This window comes from Myotis daubentonii, chromosome 1 (genome assembly GCF_963259705.1).
Source record: "Myotis daubentonii chromosome 1, mMyoDau2.1, whole genome shotgun sequence".
Taxonomy (NCBI): domain Eukaryota; kingdom Metazoa; phylum Chordata; class Mammalia; order Chiroptera; family Vespertilionidae; genus Myotis; species Myotis daubentonii.
Genome location: NC_081840.1, coordinates 112,917,224 through 112,944,921, shown reverse-complemented (window position 1 = coordinate 112,944,921; position 27,698 = coordinate 112,917,224). Strand labels below are relative to the sequence as shown.

The 27,698-nt window shown below is 45.6% G+C and overlaps 1 protein-coding gene across 2 annotated transcripts in view; it reads left to right on the top strand.

Annotated features, from left to right (window-relative positions):
- THSD4 (thrombospondin type 1 domain containing 4) overlaps nt 1-27,698 on the top strand; it is a 590,633-nt gene that overhangs the window by 375,576 nt on the left and 187,359 nt on the right. Inside the window, exon 1 of one of the 2 annotated variants that reach the window (XM_059658426.1) lies at nt 9,917-10,104. The exons of the other annotated variant lie outside the window; for it this stretch is intronic. Within the exon in view, the coding sequence (XP_059514409.1) occupies nt 10,033-10,104 (72 nt within the window). The 5' untranslated portion in view covers nt 9,917-10,032. Of the gene's footprint in view, nt 1-9,916; nt 10,105-27,698 lie in introns of those variants that run through there. 2 annotated transcript variants of the gene reach the window in all.

Genomic DNA, 27,698 nt, shown 5'->3' with positions numbered 1-27,698 from the left:
TTCTCCACTCCACAAATATAGAAATATTGACCTATTTTCTTTTACTGCTTTTATACTCCTATTGTTTGCATTAACATCTTTAATCTACCTGCCATTTATATTTGGCATGTGGTATAAATTAGGGAAATAATTACTTCAGAAGTGGTTCACCAGATTCCCAATCCTTTTCCCTCCTTCCCTTGCAGATTTGAAGTGATTCGTTGATTGTACACTAAATCTTTTCCCATGTTTAGTTATGTAAATAGTGTATCCTACAGTGGTAGCATTTGCCGATGTTTTGTTTTTGTTTTTAATCTTCACCAGAGGATATTTTTCCATTGATTTTTACAGAGAGTGGAAGAGAGAGGGAAAGACTGAGAGAAATATCAATGTGAGAGAAACACATCAATTGGTTGCCCCCTGCACAAGCCCTGACCAGGGAGCCTGCAACCTAGGTACGTGCTCTTGACCAGAATTGAACCCGGGACCTTTGGTCTGCAGGCCAATGCTCTATCCGCTGAGCCAAGCCAGCTAGGGTGCCAGTGTTTTAATTACTATAGCTTTATACTATGTTTTAGTGTCTGACAGTTACATTTTCTAAAATGTAAAATATTTCGAGTTATACAATTTGAATGAAGGGTTACCAGACAGAGATCTGTCCCTCAGAGCGCTGGGGTTCTCAAGCTTTAGTAGGCCCCACCCCAGAGTTTCAGACTCAGTAGGTCTGGGTGGGGCCCACGTATCTACATCTCTAACTAGTTCCCTGGTGATGCTGATGATACTGATCCAGGGACCACAATTTGAGAACCTCTGCCTTAAAAGCTTGAAATAAAGAATCTGGTCAGCCTGAGAACGGTCCTGGTGCCTTCTCCGAATTGATTCCATGGTGAGTCTGCCTGCCCTGTGCGCTTGTCATAAGCACCTCGCTGGCTGCTGGGGGTTTCTGTGGCCCTGCTCCTGGCTCCACTTCAAAGCCCAGCCAAGAAGCACAGCCCCGTTCATGGCTGCCCTGCTACTGAGAGCTGCGCACGCAGCCAGCTCTGTGCCCTTTCACGGACGCGGTGACTCTCTGTGCTACAGGTTCTCGTGGTTTTCCTTGTGTTTAAGGGGAAGAAAGCTGAGAACTCCGCTTTGGTTTCCGCATTCCCACTTCCTCAGCCATTTAATGGCTCCTTGGTCCACACAAAGGGAGAGTTAATCACTAACACCTGCTTCTGATCCCAGACCCACAGCCAAGTGTTTGACGGAGACTTTTTCCACTTATTCCTACAATGTAGCATATTTAAAGAAATAAACATAGTTTGAACTGTTTAGCCCTACAACCCATACCACTGTGGGGAAGCCTGTGTCTTCTTCTTTCTCAAAAGGACGGCATTATTTATGGGAAATAAAATAGAGGTGCTCTCTGCTGTGGTTCACTCTGCTTTGTCCTTAAGACAGAAGTACATGATTATATTTTACATGAAATACGTGGTCATAGGAAACCATTTGTTTTCTCCCACTCACATTTTCCCCAGTAAGGTCGCCCACAAGTTAGGTAGAAGGTGATTTGCATCTCCTTGAGGGATACACCTTCTATGAATGTCTCCTTTTCATTTTGTCTTTCATGGTTATCTAAACCGCGCCATCAGAAGACCTCTTCTCCAGTCACAGGCAGACACGAGTTTCTGTACAACCCTCCCTTGCATGCACCCCACCTTCAGCACACACTGTGCAAAGCTGTCTCTCAGCAGCACCCTGGGAACACAGAAGGATACATCTGCCCTCGAGACCTCGCTCTCCGTTGATGGACGTTGATGCATTAGTTAACAATGACAGGACAGCCTGATAACAATTGCAAAGGAGGTAATCAGAGCATGGGGGTGACAAAGGCCAGGGCTCTGCCTTCAGCTTGGCGGGGAGCTGGCAAGGCACAACTCCCAGGAAAGCTGGGGGAGGGGAGGTTGTGTGCATATTTATTTCTATTATTAACTGTTACTGTTACTGTTGTTTCGTTTTTACTTTTTGAATAGTGATACATTCGCATGTGTGACAACTCATTCAGGAAGTATGAAAAGCGTGATAGAAGTGCTGTGCAATAGAAATATGCTGTGGTTTCAGATTTTTAGCCATATTTTTGAAAGTAAAGCAAAAAAAGTGAAATTGCTTATTAATCCTCACCCAAGGATATTTTTCCATTGATTTTTATGGAGAGTGAAAGAGAGGGAAAGACAGAAACATCCATGTGAGAGAAGCACATCAATTGTTTGCCTCCTGCACGAGCCCGACCAGGGCTGTAGCAGGGAGGAGCCTGCAACTGAGGTACATACACTTGGCCAGGATTGAACCCGGGACCCTTTGGTCCGCAGGCCGATGCTCTATCCACTGAGCCAAACTGGCTAGGGCTGAAATTGCTATTAGCACTGTGTTTTATTTAACCCACATATATAAAATCAATTCAACATCTAGTCAACATACAAATTTTACTAGTATTGAGATGCTTTACATTCTTTTGTGTACCAAGTCTTTAACTTGATACAAAGTGTATTTTACATTATAACTCACAGCAGTTTGGAATAGCCATATTTCGGGAAACCACATATGACTACAAGATGAGATAGTGATGTTTCTCTCCCACTTCTGCCCTGAAGCCACTGAGTGCCCTCCCTAGATTTGTTTGATAGGCAGCCTCCAGTGTATTCTTCCACAGGCAGTTTCCATGCACACAAGCAATTATACACATTCACCCACAAGCAGTTCTACACAAGTTATGCAAACAATAAGGCAATGATCACATTGTTGTGCATTCTCCTTTTTTCACTTAGTAATAGATGTTTCATATCATTACTTAGGAAGCAAACTCAATTTCTTATTTTACTTACTTGTTCATTTATTTTACTGCAGAGTACCCCATTTTATGGATGTCACAAATTACTCATTTATTCTTTATCAATGGGTATTTAGGTGGTTTTCAATATTCGGCGTTTATAAATAATTTGAGCCAAGTTTCCAAAGATACAAAGAGTAACGAGCTAACCCAGTGAGGATGGGGAAATGACATTCTAGCAAAAGGGAACAGCGTGAAGGAAGGCATGGGGCCCAAGAATGCATGGCACTCGGGATAATTTCTTGTGGCTCAAGGTGTCTGGAGAGTGGAGTGTACAGAAGAGAGGAGAGGAGGCTGGGGGGTAGGAAGAGACCAAATTGCAAACAGCCCTGCAAGTGTCATATTAAGGAGTTTGGACTTCATCCCTAATGGAGAATCATCAAAAGATTTTAAGAAGCAAGGAAGAATAAATAAATGATTGAATTACTAAATAATTGGGGGAGGAGAGACAAATCTTCCATATTGATGAATTCTGGTTAGTAGATGTAGAAGGTGTGATGCAAGCAGAAAATCTCCATGTAGACCACTGCGGTAACAGTTGCTGAAGGCATGATCTATGGATGAATATTCAAATTAGTGGCCAAAACTTTGAGAAACAGGATATTGCATAGCCTCAAAGTATCTCCGCCAAACTATTAATTATTGTGATGGTTTTAATGTATGTCCAAATATTCTTTGATATTCCCCCTCCTGGAAGTGGAGCTTAATTCCACTGGACTTAAGGACTCATTTCTTTTTTTTTTTTTTTTAATATATTTTATTGAGTTTTTACAGAGAGGAAAGGAGAGAGATAGAGAGTTAGAAACATCGATGAGAGAGAAACATCGACCAGCTGCCTCCTGCACACTCCCCACTGGGGATGTGCCCGCAACCAAGGTACATGCCCCTGACCGGAATCGAACCTGGGACCCCTCAGTCCGCAGGCCGACGCTCCATCCACTGAGCCAAACCGGTTTCGGCAAGGACTCATTTCTAATAGTAAGATGTGGAGAAGGAAAAATAGTAACTTTACGTGGACAAACCCGGCAGGCATCACCATAGCCAAGTGATGAAGGCTAACATCACCAGTACCGTCATGTCATGTAGAGTATCCTGACAGATGTGATGAGATGGGCACTATACCTCACGATATTCTCCCCCCAAATCCATAACAGTCTTATCATGAGAAAACATCACATAAGCCCAACTTGAGAGAGATTCTACAACATTCCTTGTCCGTACTCTTTAGGTGTCAGGTTATGAAAAACAGAGAAAGATTGAGCCACTGTCACGGAGACTAAGGAGGTGTGTCGACTAAATGCAAGTGGTCTCCTGGGTTGGGTCCTGGTACAGAAAAAAGATATTTGGAGAAAAACTGGAAAATATGAAGAAAGTCTTTATTTTAGTTAATACAATTGTACTACTGTTACCATCTTAGTTTTCCTAAAGGTACCATAGCTATTCCAGATGCTAACATTGGGAGGAAGTGGGTGGAAACACACTGTGACACACTGCTGTTGTTACAACTACTCTATAACATAAAATCATTTTGAAATAAAAAGTTTTTTAAAAGAACCAGGGATGTGACATGATAGATGCACATTGTGGAACAATCCCAGTGGTTGTTGGGGGAAAGGAGATTGGGAGTAGAAAAGGCCAGGACAAGGTTCTGCTACAAAACTCAGGAAGAGAAAGTGGAGGCCGGTGGGAACGGGGCAGAAGGAATCTGAGGCCCTGGACAGACTGGAGAGGTCTCCGGAAGGAAACTCGGTCAGCGCCGGTGATGGTTTGGATAAGGAAGTTGGGGATAGGAGACTCAGGACAACACCCAGTTTCCAACCTCTAGGAATTAGATTGGTAATGATGCCATTCACTGAGGCAAGAACAGGTTTGGGGGAAGCATTAATTCAGTTTTAGAGCCGTTCCGTTTGGAGTACATTTGAAACACCCAAGTATCCATTAGGCAACTGGCTATGTGAGCCTCTAGGTCAGGAGGGAGAGCTGGCTAGATTGTTGTGGGGAGTCTGGCATTTAAAGGGTGGTTGAGGCCATTGAAATGAGATGGCTCCAGGCGAATGGACAGAGTAGAGAGAGGTCCAAGAGCACAGGCAGCCAGAGGCTTGGCCCGGAGGAGGCAAGGAGACCAGAACATGCCCAGAGCAGGGGTGATAGAGGCTGAGTTCTAGAGGCAGGCTGCTGGGCCAGCACACTGGCTTTGCCACCACCCTGTGTGTGACATAGGACAAGTTACTGGTATTTAATCTAATAAGACTGTTGTCAGGATTGCATGAGACGCTATCTGCAAAGTTCTTAGGTTAATGCTGGGCTCATAGTGCTCAAAGAATGCTGGCAAATTGGAGGTCAAGGAAAACTAGAGAGTGTTCTGGAAGCTAAAGGTGGTTCATAAAGAAGGGTATGCACTTCACACCCCTTCCAATAACTGTTGTTATTGTTATTATTGTTATTATTACTAGAGGCCCGGTGCATGGATTCGTGCACTGGTGGGCTCCCTTGGCATGGCCTGCGGGGATTGGGCCGAAACCGGCAGTACAAAGCTGCCTGATGCTCCTGCTCATCCAGGCCCTGCTGTGTCTGCCACGGGCTCAGGCCCAGTCAGTCCCGGTAGGGAGAGGCTCACGCTGCTGCAGCAGCGCTCGCCAGCTATGAGCCCAGTGTCTGGCACCCAGCGGTCAGCTGAGCAGCACTCCCACTATGGGAGCACACTGACAACCAGGGGGCACCTCCTGCGTTGAGCATCTGCCCCTTGGTCGTCAGTGCACATCAATAGTGACTGGTCGATCCATCGGTTGCTTAGGCTTTCATATATATAGACTAGAGGCCCGGTGCACAAAAATTTGTGCACTCGGGGGGGAGGGGGTCTCTCAGCCTGGCCTGTGCCCTCTTGCAGTCTGGGACCACTCAGGAGATAACGACCTGCTGGCTTAGGCCTGCTCCCGGGTGGCAGAGGGCAGGCCCAATCCCTAGGTGCAGGCTCTGGTAGGGCTCAGAGCAGGGCTGATTGGGGAGTTGGGGCGCCGCCCCCTGTCATGCACAGAGCAGGGCGGATCGGAAGGTTGTGATGCCACCCTCAGTCACGCTCAGGGTAGGGCCGATTGGAGGGTTGGGGCACCGCCCCCTGTCACACTCAAGGCAGGGTCGATGGGGAGGTTGTGGCGCCACCCCTTGTTACGCACAGAGCAGGGCCAATCAGGGGGTTGGGGCGCTGCCCCCTGTCACTCACAGAGCAGGGCCCATCAAGGGCGTCGGGGCTCCGTACCCTGTCACACACAGAACAGGGCAGATCAGGGGGTTGGGGCGCCACACCCTGTCACACTCAGGGCAGGGCCGATGGGGAGGTTATGGCTCTACCTCGTCACACACAGAGCAGGGCCCATGGGGGGCGGTTGGGGCGCCGCCCTCTATCACCCACAGAGCAGGGCCGATCAGGGGGTTGGGGAGCTCCCCCCTATCAGGCACAGAGCAGGGCCGATCAGGGGGTTGGGGCGCCTTCCCCTGTCACGAACAGAGCAGGGTGGATAGGGAGGTTGTGGCCCCACCCCCTGTCACACACAGAGCCGCAGGGCGATCAGGGGGTTTGGGCGCTGCCCCCTGTCACGCTGCTCCAGGGGCCAGGAGGCCTCGCGACTCCGCTGATCCCAGTGCTGGGAGGCATATTACCCTTTTACTATATAGGATAGAGGCCTGGTACATGGGTGGGGGCTGGCTGGTTTGCCCTGAAGGGTGTCCTGGATCAGGGTGGGGGTCCCCACTGGGGTGCCTGGCCAGTCTGGGTGAGGGGCTGAGGGCCATTTTCAGGCTGGCTGGTGACTGAAGCTCCCAACTGCTTCTTTTTTCCTTTTTTTTTTTTTTTTATTCTTGGATTTATGGCTGTCACTGGAGCTGAGAGCCGGCTTTAGCTGTGAGACCTCGCTGCTGAAAGCAGGTTTCTAGACTTTGTTTACCTTCTGTATTTGAAACTTTGTTGCGACTCCAGCTCTGAGATCCCGGCTGACTGAAAACAGGTTTCTGGGGTTTTGTTTAGCTTTTATATTTGTAACAATGTTTCTTAGCAGCTCAGAGCCCAGAAGCGGCAGGCGGGGAATGTTGGAGTCCTCCGTCACTGAAGCAAGCAAGCCTCCTGTTCGTGTCAGTAGCCTGGCTGCCGGCCGCCATCTTGGCTGGCAGTTAATTTGCATATCGCCCTGATTAGCCAATGGGAAGGGTAGCAGATGTACGGCTAATTACCATGTTTCTCTTTTATTAGATAGGATTATTATTATCATCATCATCGTCGTCATTTGTTAATCCTCACCCGAGGATATTTTTTCCATTGAAGTCAAACCCACAGCCCTTTGTTGCATGGGCCGACACTGTAATTACTGAGCAAGGCTCCCCTTAAGATAAGTATTATCAAAAAGTAGAAAATAAGTGCTGGCAAGGATGTGGAAAATTGGAACCTTTCAGCCTTGCTGGTGGTTTACAACAGGGTCTGCTACTATAGAAAAGTTTGGTGGCTCCTCAAAAAGTTAATAAACACAGAGTTACTGTATGATTTGGCAAATCCACTCCTCATATATACCCAGAAGAACTGAAGGCAAGGATTCAAACAGATACGTGTACACTCAAGTACATAGCAGTGTTACTCACAATGGCCAAAAGGTGGAAACAATCCAAGTGTCCATCAACAGGGGAATGGATAAACAATGTGGTACATATACACAGTAGAACACTGCTTAGCCTTCAAAAGGAATGAGGCTTTGATACATTCACATGGATGATCCTTGCAAACATTATGCTCAGTGCAGTGAGCCCAGCATAAAAGGACAAATATTATATGGTTCCACGTATATGAGGAACCAAGAATTGGCAAATTCATGGACACAGAAAGCTGAATAGAGGTTATCAGGATTTGGGGAGGAGGCCTGGGGAGTTATTTAATGAATACAGAGTTTCTGTTTGGGATGATGAAAAAGATCTGGTGATGCTTACACAACATTGTGAATGTGCTAGTACTCAATGCCACTGAATTGTACACTTAAAGATAGTAAAAATGGTAAACTTTATGTTGTGTATTTCATCACAATATGAAAAATTACTGGTCAATTCGGTAAAGAACTCAAATAAAGATAAGCTCTGAAAAATCATCCTTTGTGTTTATTTCGTGACACAGGAGCCACTGGTGACATTTCTGGGGTCCTTGTAGTAGAATAGAGGTCAAAAGTCAGCTTGCAGTGAGTGGAAGGGTGATTGGGAAGTGTCTAGACCAGGGACTGATGAACTGTGGCCAAGACTGGCCTGCTGCCTGTTTCTGTAAATAAAGTTTTATTGGAACACAGACTGGTCGTTCCTGCGTTTGCCTGGGGCTGCTTTTGTGCGGCAGCAGCAGCAGAGTTGAATAGTTGCCACAGACACCATGTAGTCTACAAACAGAAAGTACTTACTATCTGGCCCTTTACAGGAAGTTCCTCAGCCCCTGGACTAGACAAGACCCCTGGACTTTCAAAAACTTTGACTTGCTCAGACAATCCTGCATTTGTGGTAAAGTTACTGAGTAGAAGACAGTGCCCCTTCAGTCACTGAGTAGAACAGACAATAATAATAATGATGAATTTTCCTTCCTTTACTCGAACTGGAGATATCTTTACTGTACCTTCTGGAGAAAGGGATTGTAAGTCCCTCTACCCAGCTCACCCAAATCACTCCCCACTACTAAATTGGCATGTGACTGGTGAAAATAAACACCCTGAGATGGCAACAAGTGACAGTTTGGCTTAAAGTTTCCCCATTAATGCAGGAAAATGCCCACAACCTCAAGCTTTTCAAGTGTTTATTAACTTACTCTCTGGGACTGGGTGTTGATAGTTACTTAGATCAAAGAGGAAGCCAACATATTTAGCACTTACTGTGTATCAGGAACAATGCCAAGGACTTGTGCTTAGTTGGCCTAATTGATAATCATTATAACCATCAGATGGCGTTGCCACACTTCTCAGCTGGGGCTCACCGCGTTAAGTAGCCACCCACAGATTCATAGGGAGTCCATAGCAGAGCTGGGGTTTGAAGGGGTCTGTTGGGTTCCAGGGCCCCAGGCTGCTTCCACTGCACTGTGCAGTCACCCGTCCTCTGTGGCCACCAACAGCCTCAGAATGGTTCCTTGTGCCCATTTTAAGTAGTATCTACTATCTGGTGGCTTTTCAACCTGTTTTACACTTTGAGCCCTGTATTTCACAATAAGAGCTGGCCGCTCAGGTGTGTCTCAAGTGGCTTTAGCAGTTTGCTCCACAGTTTGCTCCTGTGTTGCCTATGCCCAAAGTTCCAGCCTGGTTCACCTGACTTTACCCAGGGGGTTTTCAGTGTGTTCTGCCAGTACTGTTTAATGCCTGGGCTCCACTTGTTCCCACCTTTCCGCCTGCTATAATTCCTCTAGCTCTTCTTTAGGTGACCCAGGGAGGCAGCAGGAGGGGGATCCAGTGGCTTCCCCAGTTCCCATCCATCATGTCCATGTGGTCAGTGCATACACACATGGCATCCTTGTGACTTTTTCTCTTTGAGGCTGCCCTTGATAATGCAGCCTTTGCCTGCCTAGATTTCTGAAGCCATGAAGCCAGAATTAAAAGGGAACTCAGAATTCATCCATCCAACCCTTGGTTATATCAGTGAAAAAAACCAGCTGATGCCTACACGGGTTGGGCAACTTGTCCGGGCACACACAGCTCGTGGGCAGTGGGTGCTGGACTAGGAAGGCCCGGGTCTCCCAGTCCCAGCTCCCAGCTCCTAGCCTGCAGCTCATTCTGCCGCAGCTCACCGCCTCCTGCCTGCCTCAGCTGATGAGGCTGGGGTCGCCCCCCTGCATGTGGAGTGCTTACCTTGGAGCCTTTTCATGAATGAGACCAGATGCAGAACTCCACATTGATCATTTCTGTCCCTCCCCTTTCTGCTTTCTGTTAAAGGCAGCCCCCCAGCTCCCAGCTGGCCCTGTCCCCTCCCCCAGCCGGGAGAAGTTATTACATGAAGAGATCAGCTTACCAGTTTTCTCCCAAGCAGAGGCTGAGCTGGGAGCTCCGGGTAGTACGGTGAGGGAGAGCAGAGGGAACAGCGCGGTGCCTAGCGGAACTCCAGGGCTGGAACCCGGGACACAAGTGCATCTGCTAGCTGTTAGCACTTGGCAGACGGAGCTCTCCTCTAGGTAGTTCTAACTTCGGGTAATAATGTTTGTCAGCTTCCTGATATTAACATTGCTCCACGTTCAAACAGCAGTGTTAGCAAGACCTGGGGGAGAGGTAAGCCAAATAAAATATCTTGTCAGAAGTTGTATTTTTGTCAGCATTATATTTCCTTTTCTATCAACAGGAATCAGGGAATGGGCGTTTATGGTATGCAGAGAGTAATGCTTTATACTGCTGTCTTAGGCTTTCCTGCCATTTCTTATAGGCAGACTTGTTTTCTTCTTGAAGAGCCCCATCATTTCTAAAACCTCATTCTGAGGTGGTACAGTGGCCACCCTGGGGAGTTGGCCTGGCCTTGATGACAGAGGCCTGGAGGTGCACGCTTCCTGCCGCTGCAGACGGAAGAAAACGTGCGGGTCAGGTTCCCCCCCAGGGCACTGTTATGAATGCCAGAGAAATTGCTTTTCTTTGCCGCTTTTGCACTACTTTTTCTCCTTGTATGCTTTGGTGCGCTTGGAAAAATCTGTGCTTAACTTTCTGTCACACGTTTGAAGAAGGACTGTGATACATCTCAGGGCGAGGAGTGTGTCCAGATCTACCATGGAAGGAGGGATACTGGAGGCCCGTGAGGATGATTTGTTCATATTGGTTCAGCTTATATGTTTGCTGCATATAGTTACGAACATCATAGATGCCTGTAGGTGCTAGTTTTCGATGCAGGCAGAAATTGGAAGGGATGACCTATGGGCCAGAGAGGGAAGCACGTAGATGTATCCACCCTCGCCTGCAACAAATTTACCTCGTCCACTTATACTCCTTAAGTTGATGAAAAGTCAGAGGCCTGAGTAATGAAAGGATAGCCTTTCCATTTTGCTCTTTGAAAAGCCAAGTGAAAGTGTGTCTCCTGAAAAGGCCATGGGGCCACTTTGCAGCTTGTCTTTTGTTGGCATTGTCAGGATGGAGCAGGCTCTGCCAGCTGAATGTAAGCACTTCCCCTCTTCTGAAGGGAGGGAGGGAGCGAGCTCCCCACCCAGGCTTCAAGGCTGCTGTGGTTTCAGCAGCCTGCTTCTCTGTTCAAACAGATCTGTGGCTCAAGGCGTGCAGAAAAGGGCCACTTGTTCTAGGCTTTTAGCCTATTAGTTACCCCTGTCTTTTGCTCTGTAGATACTTTCTGGGCCTGCGGGGGTATCGAGCCCCCACAGGCCCAGAACTGAATGGGAACAGAGGGAACTGAATGGGTTAGTGATGCTGGAAGCTGAAAGCAAACCATTGCCCTCTAGTTGTAGTTGAAGTTCACAACTTCCCCATTGATTTTTCACTGTGCAGAGTAAATGACAAATGGGCCAGCCTAACAGCCTCGAGCGCTTCGGCATGTGAGAGGAGAGCTCATATGGAAAATATTTCTATCACCGCTGCATGTGCATGTGGTCAGGGGAGACCCCCGTACAGAGCAAATCACGCAGTTGCGTGCCAATTACGCTTATTAACAGCAGGGCCAAGGGCAGGCTTCGGTTACCTGCACACAGCTGGCTTCTGGGGCAGGCCACTCTGGAATGCGTGTGCCTCCAGCCTTGTGTCACATGCAGAGAGGTGAGAGCGGCTGTTTCACGTTACAATCAGCAAAGCAGATGAAAAATGAAAGGGGATTGCACAGGCTCATCCAAACCTTGATGCTGTTCAGATGGCGCTCAGCACTCGGGAGAGGAAGGCAGAGTCACAGTGTGTGTGCACCTAGTAGCCAAAAACCCAATCATAAGTGATGAGATGCCTGCCCTTCTGCCCCTTTGTTCTACTCTGCGGTGCTAAATCAGGGCCCCAGTGAGCCTTTCCCTCCTTCCCTCCTCGTTTCTCTTCCCTGTGTGTGTGGTGCAGCGCACGCCCCGCAAAGCTGTGGCTCCATAACCACCGTGCTCCTGGGAAATTGTACAGTTAGCGGGATTCCTTCCCCTTGTTGGAAATAAAATGATGAGGGAGGAACATGAATAGCACCTCCTCCCTCCTTAAAAGAATGTCGTTTATATGGGTCTTTGAAGAATGTGGCATTTATTTGTAAGAGGCTGCTTTTTATTGCCGTGTTCCTTATGAAACTCACCCATAACATGTGGCGTCGCCCTCAAGTCACCAAGATTTCCTTTTTCTCTGCCAGCTGGTTTTCTTGCAGGTTTTAATTATCTTCCCTTTGGATGTTCATAAAAAAACCCGAGGAAAAGGAAGAGAGGAGGAGAAAGCCTGCACCTAGCGGTGCGTGGCCGGCTGTGCTCTCAGCCTGGGGCTGGAAGCCACTCAGCAGACTCGGTCCGTTTCCTAGGGTGTGAGGTCCTGCCCGATACGCAGGGCTGGCAGTGGTGGGAGGAGAGAGTGTAATTCAAAGCAAGCCTCGTTTGGCACCCTATTGCTGGCACTGTTGGCACTAACGACTGGCATCCAAGGACAGAACACCTGGCATGGTGTCAGCGCCAGGGTTTCAGGATAAACATAAAGAACTATTCCTTCGTTCACTTGTGGTTGCAGAACACTGAGGACACTGTAGGCCAGGGGTCCTCAAACTTTTTAAACAGGCGGCCAGTTCACTGTCCCTCAGACCGTTGGAGGGCCGGACTATAGTTTAAAAAAAAAAACTATGAACTAATTCCTATGCACACTGCACATATCTTATTTTGAAGTAAAAGAACAAAACGGGAACAAATACAATATTTGTATTTGCATGTGGCCCGCGGGCCGCAGTTTGAGGACCCCTGCTATAAGCCTTGCCCTTGTCAGCATTAGGACAGTGGTGTTCACTGTACAAACTGCAAGCCTCCCCCAAAAGAATGTAAAGGACTGAAAGGTCAGTGGATTTTTGGTGTGTTTGTCAGTGTGGGAAGCATGGCAGGGTCCAGCTTCTTTGTCGGATGCAGCAAAATTTGGGAGGGGGTATTTTCTTTCCTAAACTTGAACTTGCCTTCTCAGGTGAAACCAATAAGATACTGTTATAGATGGGGGGGGGAGGCAGTTAGAAACCTGTAGGATTCCATGTATTGTGGTGAGATAGGTACCTCGAAGCAAATCAAAAAGATGTTTATTTTAGTTTTGATGAAGCAATTTGGCAAAACCTATAAAAAAATTTTTAAATCTTAGCTGCTAATGAGTATGGTGTTTCTTTTGTGGTGATGACCATGTTTGGGGATTAGATATTATACCCTTTAAAAAAGCAATAAATAAATAATAAGCATCTCTTTGACCCTGCTTTTTCCATTTCTAGTATGTTATCATAGATCCACTCTGGTTGTGCAAAATGTTCTGTGAGCCATTTTTTCATAATTAGGTTGTTGCAGCTACTCTAATGTCCCTTGGTAAGGAACAATGTGCAGATGGTCAAAAGAATGAAGTTGCTCTAGATGTGCTGATATGAAATGACCACCAGAATATGTTGTTAGATAAGAAAAGCAAGTTGCAGAACAATGTGTATAAAATGCGACTGTTGTGTAAAATGAGTTAACATATTTGTCCTCTCTCTGGAAGGATATACAAGGAATGGGGAGGGGGTGGCTGTGGTGGAGGGCAGGTGAGAGACTTCCATTTCACTCTAGTAGGCACCGTCCTCATCAAAAGCTTAGAGCACGTGCTAAGGTGGGGTGCACATGAGTTAGTAGCCAGAATGCTGAAGTGCAGCTCAGCAAAGTCGTTCCTAAGGACTAAAATGATATTGTTTAGGTGACTAATTCACTCAGTTAACACCTACTTGTAACCCCTCTGGGTTTTTTCCCATCTTTATAATGAGGATAATGGCAGCTACTTTAAGGGGTGGTTGAAAGGAATAAATGTGATAACATGTGTAGAGCTCTGACCTTGCTGTGCCACAGCAGACAGCCCTTATTGGCTAGTACTGCAATTGCTGTTGCAGATGCTACCATGGTGTGCCACCTGGGTGCTGCAAAAAGCAAGGGGGAAAGGTAAGGTCTTTGTATTTGACGAGCTTATACTTTAAAAGGAGCACATGCAAACAGTGGTCATGCAATAAGAAAGTCTCTTTAACTGCAAGAGCAGATGCAAAGAAGCAGCAAAATCTGCCTCGGAAAGTGAAAAAGATCCCGCAAACCATGTCCTATTGAACTGAGACTTGAGGGTTGTGTGTTTAAGGTCAGTGATTGGATAACCCAGCCCATGGCCGCACCCACAGCTCTGAGCTATCCCGGCGACAAACGAAGTGAGCAGAGGAAAGAAGGTGCATTGGGCGGAGCGGAAGCCAGGCACCAGCTTCCAAGGTGCTTCTCCCAGTGGAGGCACACAGGACACACTTGATTCCCTGGCGTCAGTGTGACAGCACGCAGAATGTCGCCAACCAGGGAAGCTTGTTAGAGACCCAGGGCCTAGGGTTTTTTGTGTTGTTGTTTTTTAATTACCCAGTTTTGTTTTGTTTGTTTTTTAATATTGATTTCAGAGAGGAAGGGAGAGGGAGAGGCAGAGAGAGAAACATCAATGATGAGAGAGAATCATTGATTGGCTGCCTCCTGCATGCCCCCCACTGGGAATCGAGCCCGCAACCCAGGCATGTGCCCTTGACTGGAATCGAACCCGGGACCCTTCAGTCCACAGGCCAGTGCTCTACCCACCGAGCCAAACCGGCCAGGGCAGCGCCCCGGGTTTTTATTGGGTGCTGGCCGCAAAGGCACCCTCTGCCTGCCATGTACCAACATTATGGACTCCCAGAAGGGAAGCAGGAGTTCAGTATAAATTGCATTGTCTGTCCAGTGTGGGCACAATGACCTGCTCTTGTCAGTTCTGGGAATGGCGGGAACGCCCGCCCCCCGCCTCCAAATCCAAGTTCCTAGAGGTCAGCCAATGGCCAACCTCGTAAGTGGGTCTTTTTCAAGGAGAACAGTCAGGTCTGCTGAGTTTGTTAACTCTTTTCTGCACGAATGGGTCGGCATTTTAAGTGGAAAAGAGTAGTGGGGGGAGGACATTCCAGGCAAAGGGAAAAGATCGATAGAGCCCCATAAATAAGAACACAGCATATTCTGGAAAGAATGCTTAGTTCAGATCACGGCCTTGTGAGGAGATGTGGCAGGAGGTTTTCAGTCACCTGGATCCCAAGTGTTGGAGTTTTTCTCTGTGCCTTTGAAGCTTCTAGAAATTCCATGCCTACATTCTCAAGATTATCTTTTTATGGCATGTCCTTTAGATGATCACTGTGGGCCATTTTCTTGGTCATAGATTTTTGAAATTATTTTAAAGGATTAAATCAAATTAAATAATGAATGTAGAGTTGCTTTGTAAGCAGCGGTAGCCTGTGAAAAAAGCTAGCCATCCTTATTAGTCCCTGGAGTGTTACTGGTAGCAAATAGAGCAGGGTCAATGGAATGCCTGTAATGACTGATTCCTCTTGCACAGCTCTCAGCGGCTCCCCCTTTTCTTCACTCTCTGTGTAACATAAAAAAACAACTCTGTGGAACTAACTTGATAAAGCAAGACCCGAGTTTGAGCCTTGGGTCAACCACGTCTAGCCATATGACTTTTGACATTTTTTATTTTTTTAATTATGAAAGCTATTGTTGTAAAAACAAATCAAGCAATAAAGAAACACAGGGAATAAGAAGGTAGAGGTTTCTCTTTACCTTCACTTCCTCTCACTCCTTCTTCCTGCCTCAGATGAAACCATTGTTAGCAATTTAGCGTTTGTCCTTCAGGAACCATTTCTACACATTTTTAAGCATAAGGGTATGTGCATATGTGTATATCTATGCACGTGCATATGTGTATATGTATTATGCCTACAACTTGCAAATAATGCCTATGACTTGCAACTTTCATAATTTAAAAGAATAAAAATGCCTCAAGTCATATGGCTAGATGTGTTTTGCTTCTTTTCTGATAGCTGGTGCCTCTTGTTTCTACCTCTTGTCTAGTGACTGCGAGGACATGAAGTGTTCAGTGTTGAACTGTAGCAGTGAAAGTGAACACTCTTGTCTTTTTCCAAGCTTAAATGGGAAAACTTTTAATATTTCATCACTATGTGTAATGCGTGCAAGATGTTTTAAGTAGATAAGTTTTATCTAGTTATAAGTTCCCGTCTAAGTTTTCACCAGGAATGATTGTTGAATTTTACCAAACATTTATTGTTTGACTTCATCAAAATGTCATACGGTTTTCTCTTTTAACCTAATTATATAGTGAATTATATTAACAGATTTCTTAATGTTGGACTGTCTTTGCATTCTCAGAACTATCTTAATCATGGTGATTTACTTATCAAATCTGCTATTATATTTGATTTGTGAATATTTACTTTGAATTTTGTCTTTTTTTTTTTATAAGTACTGTTGGTTCATGGCTCTGTTTTATTGTGTACTACTCTAGGGTTTTGCTAGCTTTGTAAAATAAATTCAGAAGTTTCTCATCTTTTAGTGTGCTTTGAAACAGTGTAAAAAACAGAGGAATTAGCCATTTCTTGAAGGTTTGTTGAACTCGGTCAAAACACCAGCCCTTTTGTGGAGGGATGATCTTTGACTGTCTTTTCTTTTATTTCTAAAAAATGTGTAATATTTAATATATATATGTATATATATATGAAAATAAACGTAACATATAAGCAAGTTATGAAGCAGAATAATAAAACAAACACCTATGAACTCATCACCCAAATAAAGAAATAAAGCATTCCCAATACTGTATGCCATTCTCCAGGTACATCCTCCTCACTTCTCTCCCCCAAAGAGAACCATCATCCTGAATTTTACGGTTGTCATTTCCTTGCTTTTTGTTTTAATAATTTTTCACATATATATGTATATGTAAATAATGTAGCCCTGGCCAGTTGGCTTAGTTGGTTAGAACATCATCCTCATCAGCCAATTTTGTTGGTTTAATCCCCATTCAGAGCACATATAAGAATCAACCAATGAATGCATAAATAAATGGAACAAGTCGATGTTTCTCTCTTTCTCTCTCTCTTTCTCTGTCTCTCCCAAAAAATAAATAAATAAGTGAATGAATGAATGAAGTGTTTGGTTTTGTGTTCTATAAATACAGTATTCATTAGATTTTGAATTATGCATGATGATGCATGTAGTTATGGATCACTCATTTTCACTGCTACATAGTATTTTATTCTTCTATGTAACATGCCATCTTTTTTCCTGTTGATAATTGAGTTCTTTCCAGGGCTCTTTTATTTCTATTTTAAACAATGCTGCTATGAACATTTTGGAACATATCTCTTCATATACTAGTATGTGTGTAAAGATTCCTTTCAAGCAGTGGTTCTTAACCTTCCTAATGCCGCGACCCTTTAATACAGTTCCTCATGTTGTGGTGACCCCCAACCATAAAATTATTTTTGTTGCTACTTCATAACTGTAATTTTGCTACTGTTATGAACCGTAATGTAAATATCTGATATGCAGGATGCATTTTCATTGTTTGCGACCCACAGGTTGAAAACCGCTGCTTTAGGGTTTATACTTAGGAATTGAGTTACTGAGTCATAGAGTATGTGTTTAACTCTACAAGGTAATGTCAAATTTATTTCTAAAGTGGCTGTATTAGTTTTTGCCTCCACTAGCAGTACATAGGGGTTCTCAATGACCTATCTCCTTATCAATATTTGGCATTGTCACACAAGTTAATTTTTGATGCTATAATAGGTATGTAGTGCTATTGGTGTGTGTTATTTGACATTGCCCTGAATTATTGTTACACTGTAACTTGTATATGTATACAAGATATTCATGTGTAACTAATGTTATAAAGCAGCTCAGCTACATTAGAGAGAAGTGTGGTTGGCATATTGTGAGAGGCTCAAACAAAATTTTATTTGCCACTTTTTAAGAAGAATTACTTGCCAAGAAACTATTGGATATTTTCCTTGAAAAAACCTTATTTGCTGACTCAGAATATTTATAAATGTATTTACTTTAGCTTAGAAAGTTAATATGAACTGACAAAAAAAATGCTAAAATTTCAACACAGGCATATTTAAGGGACAGAATGAGTAATTGATGTAAAAGACCAAGTGGTTTGTAGTACAATATACTGAAATCTCCCCACCTATGATTTTTTTTCCTATTTCTACATTGCACCAAAATAAGCAACTCTCAATTAAATTCAACAATTGTGTGTTGAGTGCTATTTTGTGTATAAGGTTTGTGCTAAGTGTCGTGGGATTCACACGGAGGCGAGACCCTTCATTTGTGCTCTAAAGGTGGGCACTACCAATAGGTTAAGTAAGCTAAGACATGAACTACCTTGATAAATTCGTCACTCTCTATTGTGAGGCTCAGGAACACCCGTATGGAGGAAAGAACATTTAAGATAGGATTAAAGATGGATAGTGAAGGAAGCCATTCCAAGTCTCAGAAACCATATGAATAAAGAAAGATATTCAGTTGGGAAGGTAAGGGCATATTTAGACAATGGTAAATGATACCTTTTCTCTCTTTTGGCCAGAACATGTACATGTAGTGAGAGATAATGCAAGCAAGATGGCTGGGGGACATATTGTACACAGTACAATTCCAGCCTAGGAAAAGGATGGAGGCTTTCTTTGTGGCCAAATATACCAATTTCTGTAAATGTCCCATGGAAGCTTGTAAAGATATACTTTACATTTTATTATAAACTAGAGGCCCAGTGCACGAAATTCATGCATGGGGTGGGGGGGAAGTGTCCCTCAGTCCGGCCTGCACTCTCTCCAATCCAGGACCCCTCAAGGGATGTCCGACTGCCGGTTTAGGCCAGGCCTAAACCGGCAGTCGGACATCCCTCTCACAATCTGGGACCACTGTCTCCTATCCACTTGCCTGCCTGTCTGATTGCCCCTAACCCCTCTTCCTGCCTGCCTGATTGCCCCTAATCACTTCTGCCTGCTGGCCAGATACCCCTAACTGCTCTCCCCTGCCAGCCTAATCGCCCTAACTGCTCTTCCCTACCGGCCTGATCCCCCTAACTCTCTCCCCTACCAGCCGAATCCCCCTAACTGCTCTCCCCTGCCAGCCTGATCACCCCTAACTACCTCTGCCTCGGCCCCACCACCATGGCTTTGTCCGGAAGGACGTCCGGAAGGTTGTCCGGAAGATGTCTGGTCTAATTAGCATATTACCCTTTTATTAGTATAGATATAGATGTATATAATATGTGTGCATTCTTCCCTGTCATTATATCATTCCTTTCTTCTGTGGATACGTTTTCATATTTCTTAGGTCTACTGGAAGTCAATAAAACTAAATGACTTCTTAAATATGTTTCAACTTACTATTTTCTTAATCTCAGAGTGACCACTAAAGTACAGATACATATCACGAACCCCTGTAATGTCATAAGTAGAGGGGAGAAGACCCACGGTTTTGAGACACACAGGTCTGAGCTTGGACCTCCATTCTGCACGTCCTTACTTGGGCAGGCTAAGTGACTTCTCTAAGCATCATTCTCTTCATCTTTAAAATGGGGAGGATTGTGTCAACATCATAGAGTTTTAGTGAAGATTAAGGAGGTAATTTCCATAAAGTGTTTGTTGCATAGCAGATGCTCCATGTATAAAGCTATTTGATCTCTCAAGCCTAATGGAGGATGTCTCAGGCCAGAGAAATTGTGAAAGCTACAAGGAGTTATTGTCAAATTATAACAGAATATAAAGTGAGATGAGTGAGAGAGAATGAGGGAAGCATCCATGAGAACAGGACAAAAATTAGGAGATACTAAAAAAAGGTTTATAGTCCTTTAGGCTTTTAGGCATTTAGGCTTTTATATATATAGATGCCTTCATTCTAAAAAACAGTGAATGTAATGTAGAAGATAACAAGTAAGGGAGAAAAAATGGAGCAAAGCGAAAACTTGAGATATGAAAAATAAGATAGGAAAGTCCTACTGAGTATGGGTCAGAAAATCTACTCAGAGCTTCATAGCAGCCAGAGAAAATAAGAGAATACAATCAAATATATGATTCATAGGTTTTTTTTTTTTTTAAAAAAAAGCTTATTTATTTGGATGTAGTATTGAGCTAAATACTTTGGAGGAACATATACAAAGAGGATAAATGATATTGGTTCTTTGACTCAAGAAGTCAGTGCCACTAAATGAAGACAAATAATATACTATCTAGCACCAGTAGAGCACTTCTTATATGCCAAGCCCTATCCCAGCCCATGTAATCATGGCACAGGAACACCATATAGCAGATACAGCTGCTTACATTAGTCCTTTGTTACTCACAATAACCCTGTGAGGTATTGGCCAGGAAGACATTGTTTTTCCATGAAGAAAGCAAGGTTATATAGCTAACTAGAGGCCCGGTGCATAGATTCATGCACATTAAAAGGAAATTAATTAGAAGGTGGATGGCGGGGCGGTGCTGGGGCTTGAAGGGTGTCTGTGGAGTGAGTGGGGTCCCTCCAGCAGGTGGGGGTCTCTTGGCCTGGCCTGCAGGGATCGGGCCCAAACCGGCAGTCCGACATCCCCTGAGGGGTCCCGGAGTGTGAGAGGGCACTCTGCAAAGTTGCTGTTGCTCAGCAGCTCCTGTATTGAGCATCTGCCCCCTGGTGATCACTGCACATCATACCTACCGGCCGGTCAGCCAGTCAGCCAGTCACTTAGCCTTTTATATATGTACTAGAGGCCTGTTGCATGAAGAGATTCGTGCAATAGGCCTTCCCTTCCCTTGGCTGCTGGCACCAGTTTTCCTCTGGCACCCGGGACCCAGGCCTTCGCTCTGGCTGGGCTCCGGCCAGAGCCTCCCCACTTTCCCCCCGCAGCTGTCAGGCTTTGCGGCTCCACTGATCCAGGGGCCGTGAGGCCTCGCGGCTCCGCTGATCTCAGAGCCGTGAGGCCTCGCTGCTTGGCTGGCTTTGGGGCTGTTTGCTTCACTCCACCGCTTGGAGACTATGTATGCAAATTAACTGCCATCTTCGTTGGCGGTTAATTTTCATATCGCCCTGATTAGCCAATGGGAAGCATAACAAAGGTACCGTAAATTACCCTTTTTGTCTTTTATTAGATAGGACTAGAGGTCCAGTTCACGAATTCATGCATGGGTGGCGTCCAGCTGGCCCAGCCCCAACGGGGCCATGGGGATTGGCTGGTGGGCCCCACCCCTGATTTGGGTTGGAGTGCCGATTGGGGGTGGGGCCGGCCATGGGGAGGGGCTGTGAGTGGTGGGCTGGCCTGCCCCACCCCCAAATGGGGTGGGGGGTGCTGATCAGGGGCCAGCAGCCTGGGGGAGGGGCCATGGGTGGTTGGCCACCCAGCCCCGCCCCCTATTGGGGTGGGAGGGTGCGATCAGGGGCAGGCTGGCTGGGGGGAGGGGCTGCAGGCCTGTTATGGTGGGGCGGGATGATCAGGGGCGGAGCTGGCCGGGGGGTGGGGGGGAAGGGAAAGGGAGTTTGGTTGGGAGAGTCCCATCAGGGCAGGTTGGCGGGGGGAGGGGCCGAGATGTTGGCTGGCCAGCCCCACCCCCTGATCGGGCGGTTCACTGGCCATAGTGGGTGTCATAGTGACTGGTCATTATAGTCATTATGGCCATTACAGTCGCTGGCTTTTTATACATAGAGATAGATAATTGGTGAACCCAATATATAAATCCAGGTTTTTCAGAAAAAAACTTTTTATTACTTCATGATTGTGGGGGGGGGGGAATATGGTGATGGAAATGTGGATATTTAGAATCTTAGAATCTTGAGATTTTTGGCTCTAGGATCTTAAGCTGAGTTCATGGGAGGTGTCTGCTCCTAGGCCCACCACTAACTACGTGGTGATGGGCAGGCCCCTCTTCTGGGAGCTGCAGTGTCTTCATTGGGGAATAAGGAAGAGGATGACTGGTCAGGGAAGATTCATTCCAGCTGGGACAGCCTGTACATCTCTGGGTTCTGTGGCTCCAGGCAGCTTCCCAGACTATACTCCAGGGCGTTCCTACTCATTTTCGCATTAGCAGTTGCTCTGTGTACAGGCTGGCCACACCTCTGTGGGCCATTTAACCTTCACCGTTGGGCCAGCCTGCTGGGGCCCAGGCTTTCAGATCCCATCGTGCAGTCTGAGAGAAGCCAGAATTCCACTGAGCCCAAGGTACCCCACAGGGTGTTTCCCGGGCATTAGCAGATAGGCATTTATTGTTACTGATCGATACTTTGCCCTGCATAGATCTTCTGAGGAAGAGTCACAGTAGGAAGTGCCTGAAGTTGGATCCAGACCTGGTGAACAACTCACTTTCTTTCTTTCATTGTTAAGCCTCTTCTGAGCCCAGAGATCCCACGTCCACGCTGTGTATTCTTACAGGTTGGCCATGTCTCTGTGGGTCTCCCAGTGAGGGGGTGGGGAACAGGATGTTGCATCTTAGTTTACTGAGCCCAAGTAAATAAACCCTGTCCTGAGCTTTAGTTTTCAGGTTTGTTCCTGGTATCCCTTTGCCTAAAAGTTTCTGTGTCGAATAAAACCAAAATGTTTAGCAAATCCCCCAAAATTCCTTATTTAATGGGAGAGAGAGAGAGAGAGAGAGAGAGAGAGAGAGAGAGAGAGATCCCTGAGCTTATATTTCAAAATGTGATTTCCATGTTCCCGTTGCATTAAGGCAAGTTTGCCTCACCAACTCCCCAGATGTCTGGTGTGCTTCCCTAAAAATGCCTGCATTTAGCCCCTGGAATGCATTTTAAGTACCTACTGTGGACAGTATTCTCCTCTGAGCCATGAGGGGATAGAGTAGGAGTGAGACTGGAGCCCCTCTAATTTAGTAGTAAAGGTTGCTTTGGGATAGGTAGGAGATTTCGGCTTTAGCCTGGGACAAGCTTTTCAAGGTGCCGGTGAGCTCTACACTGCGATTCTGCACCTCTGTGCAGCCCTCCCTCAGGACCAGGGCAGGCCAGAACAGCCTTGGCAATTTCTCTGTGATTGTGTTTTTTTTTCTTCCAGCATCTCTGAAGACAGTTTTTCATTTGCCAAGCCGAAACTGCCCTCCTAAAATTGTCTTTTAGCCCCAGCTGGTTTGGTTCAGTGGATAGAGTGTTGGCCTGCGGACTGTAGGGTGCCGGGTTCGATTCCAGTCAAGGGCACGTGCCAGGATTTCGGGCTCTATCCCGGGGGGGGGGGGAGGGCGGGGCATGCAGGAGGCAGCCAATCATAATTGATATCTCTCCCTCTCCCTTCCTCTCTGAAATCAATAAAAATATATTACTTTAAATTGTCTTTTATTATGAAAATAGTTAATGTTTATTTTTGAGAGAGGCAGAAACAGAGAGAAAGAGATTGCAGAGAGATATTTAGAATAACATAACAAAGAAAATAAAATCCCAGCGTAAACTTACTACTATTAATATTTTGGATTTACAAAAGTTGTTTGCCTGTGATTATTCATCCTCACTCCTGGCCAATTATGTGACTTTCAGTTGCAGGGTGGGGGTGGGGGGTGAATAACTGTTACACGAGAGCAGTTTTCCTGTGTCATCAAACAGCTGTCACAGCCTTGGTTGTGGTGACTGCGTGGCTGCAGTTGCACCCGTCAGGCAGTTGCTATTTTCCCCATTTCCTTCAACCCCGTCGTTAAGGTGGTAGCTGTAGCATGGTAGCCACGCCAGAGTGTGCAGCTCATGGCTGGCGCTGGGCTAGGTCTGGGCATAAAGAGAGAAAAGGCACCGCGCTGCTTGCCCCCAGGGAGAGGTGTGGAGCGCTGGCCCAGGGCGTATATCCTGTCTACTGTGACACTTAATATTAGGAGCTGTCTGCTCATAGCACAGCAGAGTCTGAAAGGGCTGCTGAGTCATCTAATACCAAGTCATATTTAATATAATCTATGAGTTATGTATGTTTTGTTGTTGACCAAATCTGAAAAGTGGCCTTGGTGTGGGAGTGGGGAGAAAGCTCCTGAGGAGTAGCTGACTCTTGAGCTGCTTCTTGAAGGAGAAAGTGACGTGGAGGAAGGAGGGAGGGACATTCCAGGAAAGGCAAACAATGCCAGGAGAGGGGGCTTGGCAGCGTTGGGTTCATGCCAGGGCTTTGTTCTGGCCGAGTTTAGGATGCCTCAAGAGTATTAACAGGAGTTGAGCTGAACACGTAGGTGTGCAGGGAACACATCCTGAGAGGCCTCTGATGCACCCCAAGGAGAGTAACTTCATCCCAGAGACCTGGTGAAGCCCTACGCCTTACAGACAGAGGCCTGAGCTCAGCAGACATGCCCTTCGAGAACACTCACTGTGGCACCTGCAGGGGGGACAACAGACTTGAGGGTTTCTGGGAAGAGTCAGTAGGTGAGGACTCCCAGCCTCCTGGACACTAGGTGCTCAGGGTGTGTTGCATCTGAAAGAGGCTGTTACAAGACTCAAGGAAGGATGCTGAGGGCAGTGGCGTGAGAATAGAAGGGAGGGGTCCTATTAGAAAGACATTTAGAAAGGGACATGATGAGGTTTACTGATTTTACAGCCAAGGATCAGTGCATAGCCCTGAGCAAAAAGTAGAATGTAGCTTTTGGAAAGGTGTTTGACTTTAGGAACCAATTAGCCAATGGAGTGTTTCTATTCCTTTCAAAACTCTAATCTGTGCTTTGTGAATTACTAGTATATGCTTTGGGTCTATTCAATGAATCCCTTCTTCCCTCAAAAAAAAAAAAGCACCTGTGGATTAAGTACCATACTGTTTTCATGTAAAAATATTTCCTCAAATCCTCTACTAGTATATACATGAGTTACTCTCTAGGGAATAGATCATCTAATTTCCCCTCTACAGTGTTCTCCATTCACATGCCCTACATTGCTTACGGGTAGCTTATGAACCTACTGCTTCTGCAGGATTATGACCTATAATAAATGTCAGTGTGAGTTCTGACTGATTTCCTGCAGTCTCATTACTTGTGACTTCATTTAGTAACTTGATACTAATTGTGTCACTTCGATTACCTTTCATTATCACCCTATTCCCAGCACCTTCTGGAGTACCTGGAGCAAGTAAGGTGCCTAATAAATGTCTGTTGAATGAAGGGGGACTTTCAGTCCTTTAAAAATGAAATTTTGGAGAGGTTGGAAAGAACTCTTGCAGTTCGGGTACATAACTGAAGAGGTGAATTCTTGGGAAAGGAGCACAGACCTGGTCAAATGCTCTCTTTATCCCAGCACCTTGGCATATGCTGGGCGCTCAGTGAGTATTTGCTGACAGACCAACCCTGCTGTCGCAGTGTCTCATGGTGAGCCACTGCTCTTAGTTCAAGCCTGTGCCTTCAACAGTAAGGCAGCCTTTCCTGTATGCACTCAGCCTCCAATGAGCGCCTACCGTATGCAAACACAATAGCAAACATACATTCACGGAGTTCTTGGATACCAAAGAGCTTTTTCATTTTGAACTTTGCAAACCACCTTGGTAGACACCACCATCCCTTTTTCAGATGATCGAAATGTGGTTTGGAAACACCAAGTACTCATCCGAGAGGGTGCAGAGGGGAAGCTGGCTCTCTCACCTGCATCCACCTGGTTCAAAAACTGGCTTCTGGATCTCCTTTCACCAAGAAAGTAAGCTGAGGTGACTGTGAAGTGGGGTGTCAGATGTCAAAAGGTTTTAATCCTACCTCCGTGCTCTTCTGCTGTGCGGCCCTGGGCAGGTCCTTCCCCCCTCTGAGCCTCAGTTGGTAGTGCCCAGGTGAGAGATGATGAACTGAAGGGCACAGAACAGATGGAGAGGTGCAGCTAGACACAAGGATTTTAAGGAGAATATCACCTGGACATGATGATTGATGCAAGGTAAGGCAGGAAAGAGAGGCTTAAAACTATAGCCATTTATTATTATTCTCGAGTCTACAGGTCAGCTGGGGTGGTTCTGCCCATCTGGGCCGTGCGTGGTGGGCCTTGGCTGGCTGATCTGAGGGAGCTTCACACACATGTCTGGCAGTTGTTGGCGATCCACCAGGGTGACAAGGGTGAATGGACCACACATCCTCCGCCCGGCTAGCCCAGGCTTGTTCACGTGACAGTGTTGTAATTCCAAGATGGTGAGCAGACACATGCAAGGCCTTCAAGGGGTGAGGAGATGGACTCCATCTCTCCCTGGGGGAGCTGCAGCGTCACATTGCCACTGTGTAGGCCTGGATGCCAGTGCAGCCACCCGGACTGCCTGACGCTGACATCATCCATTTCTCTCAAGACCCTAGAATAGCTTCAGACCAAGCCAGCCGGGCAGAGCTGCATACCTGGGCCATACACTAAGGCCCTCCTTAGAAGCAGCTCCACTAGCGGGCCTGTAGCGATGCGTCAGCCCAAACACGGGGAAGTTATGGGAAAGCGGACTCTGCACTCCTTGTCCCGTCCGCTCCCAGCTTGTTGTCGAAGACTTTGTCCATTTTAGCAGGCGGCGGGCGGGACTCCTCTTGTCTCTGTGCTAGGTTTACCAGCGCTTCTCTAGAGCTGGGCTGGTTTTTAATCTTACAGATCTGTGACTCATGCAACTAATGGATTTCGCTCTTTAACTTGTCTACTAGAAAGCTTAAAGCCGAATATGTGATTCACAGCTAACAAATAGGAGGACCTCTTGACATATATTTTGGTACTGACTTCACTTTAGGCTTCATGTTATTCTTCCTTTTAACAGATCTCCTTTCTACTTAATTTTTGTTTGATTGCACTGTATATTTTTAAAAGCTGTAAGTTTTTAATATAGTAGGTGATAAATAAAATTACTAAGTGAATGAGCAAGTAGAGTGTCTTTAAATACTCAGAAATGTACTGAAAGTTAGGGTACTTTTTGTTTATTTGGTTATATTTAATAAATTGTATTGGAAGTCCTACATGGAGCCAAACTTCAAACCTGGAAACCGTATCTTCTAGAAAGATTTTTATTTTAGAAATAAAATTACCCTTCTTACCACTAGAGGACACTCCCTTGTTACCATCTCTAAGGTGGAGCTAGCTGTAGGTGTATGGACTATGTGGAGGACTGTGGTACATTTATGGATGGCCCCCTAAGGTATAAAACATGTCTCTTTTAGATAGGAGTGGATGTACAAATATTTGACAATGGAATGAAAAAGGTTGAGAGGGAGGTATCACTGTATATGGCCTAGCTAGCCCCTGCCAGCTCCAGGCTTACAGTCCAGTTCCGTGGTTTACAAACCTTCCTAAAAGCAGTTTTCAGTGGCCATAAGCAAAATATGAAAATGAAGACTATTATAGAGAAGCTTACATGAAACTAGATATATTCTTTTAAAAAATATATTTTTATTGATTTCAGAGAGAAAGGGAAAAGGAGAGAAAGATAGAAACATCAGTGATGAGAGAGGATGATCAATCGCTTGCCTCCTGCATGTCCCACATTAGGGATCGAGCCCACAGCTCAGGTATACGCCCTGACCGGAAATCAAACTGACCTTTTCACAGATCAACGCTCAACCACTGAACCACGCCGACTGGGCAATATATTCACTTTTTAAAATTCTCTTTTATTTATGCAATGATAGAGTAGATACATCTACTATCTATTGAAAACAACACAAATGTATTTTTTTGTTGTTGTTTAAAAAAAGTTCTTACTTGACAAAAAAAAGGGAACAAATCTATAGAGTCTTCAAAGTCTTTTGGGGAATTAAAAAATTTTGGCCTACAAAACCCATAATTCTGAAAACTTATAGCTGAGTGAAAGAGGGAACCAATACAAAAATATTTAGTATAATCCTTCTCAATACATTTGTATGACCAAGCCCTTAACAGAAAATATTATCTCATTTCATCTGCAGTTCAATCATGCTTTTTAAAAGTTGGTTTTGGGTAAATTAATCT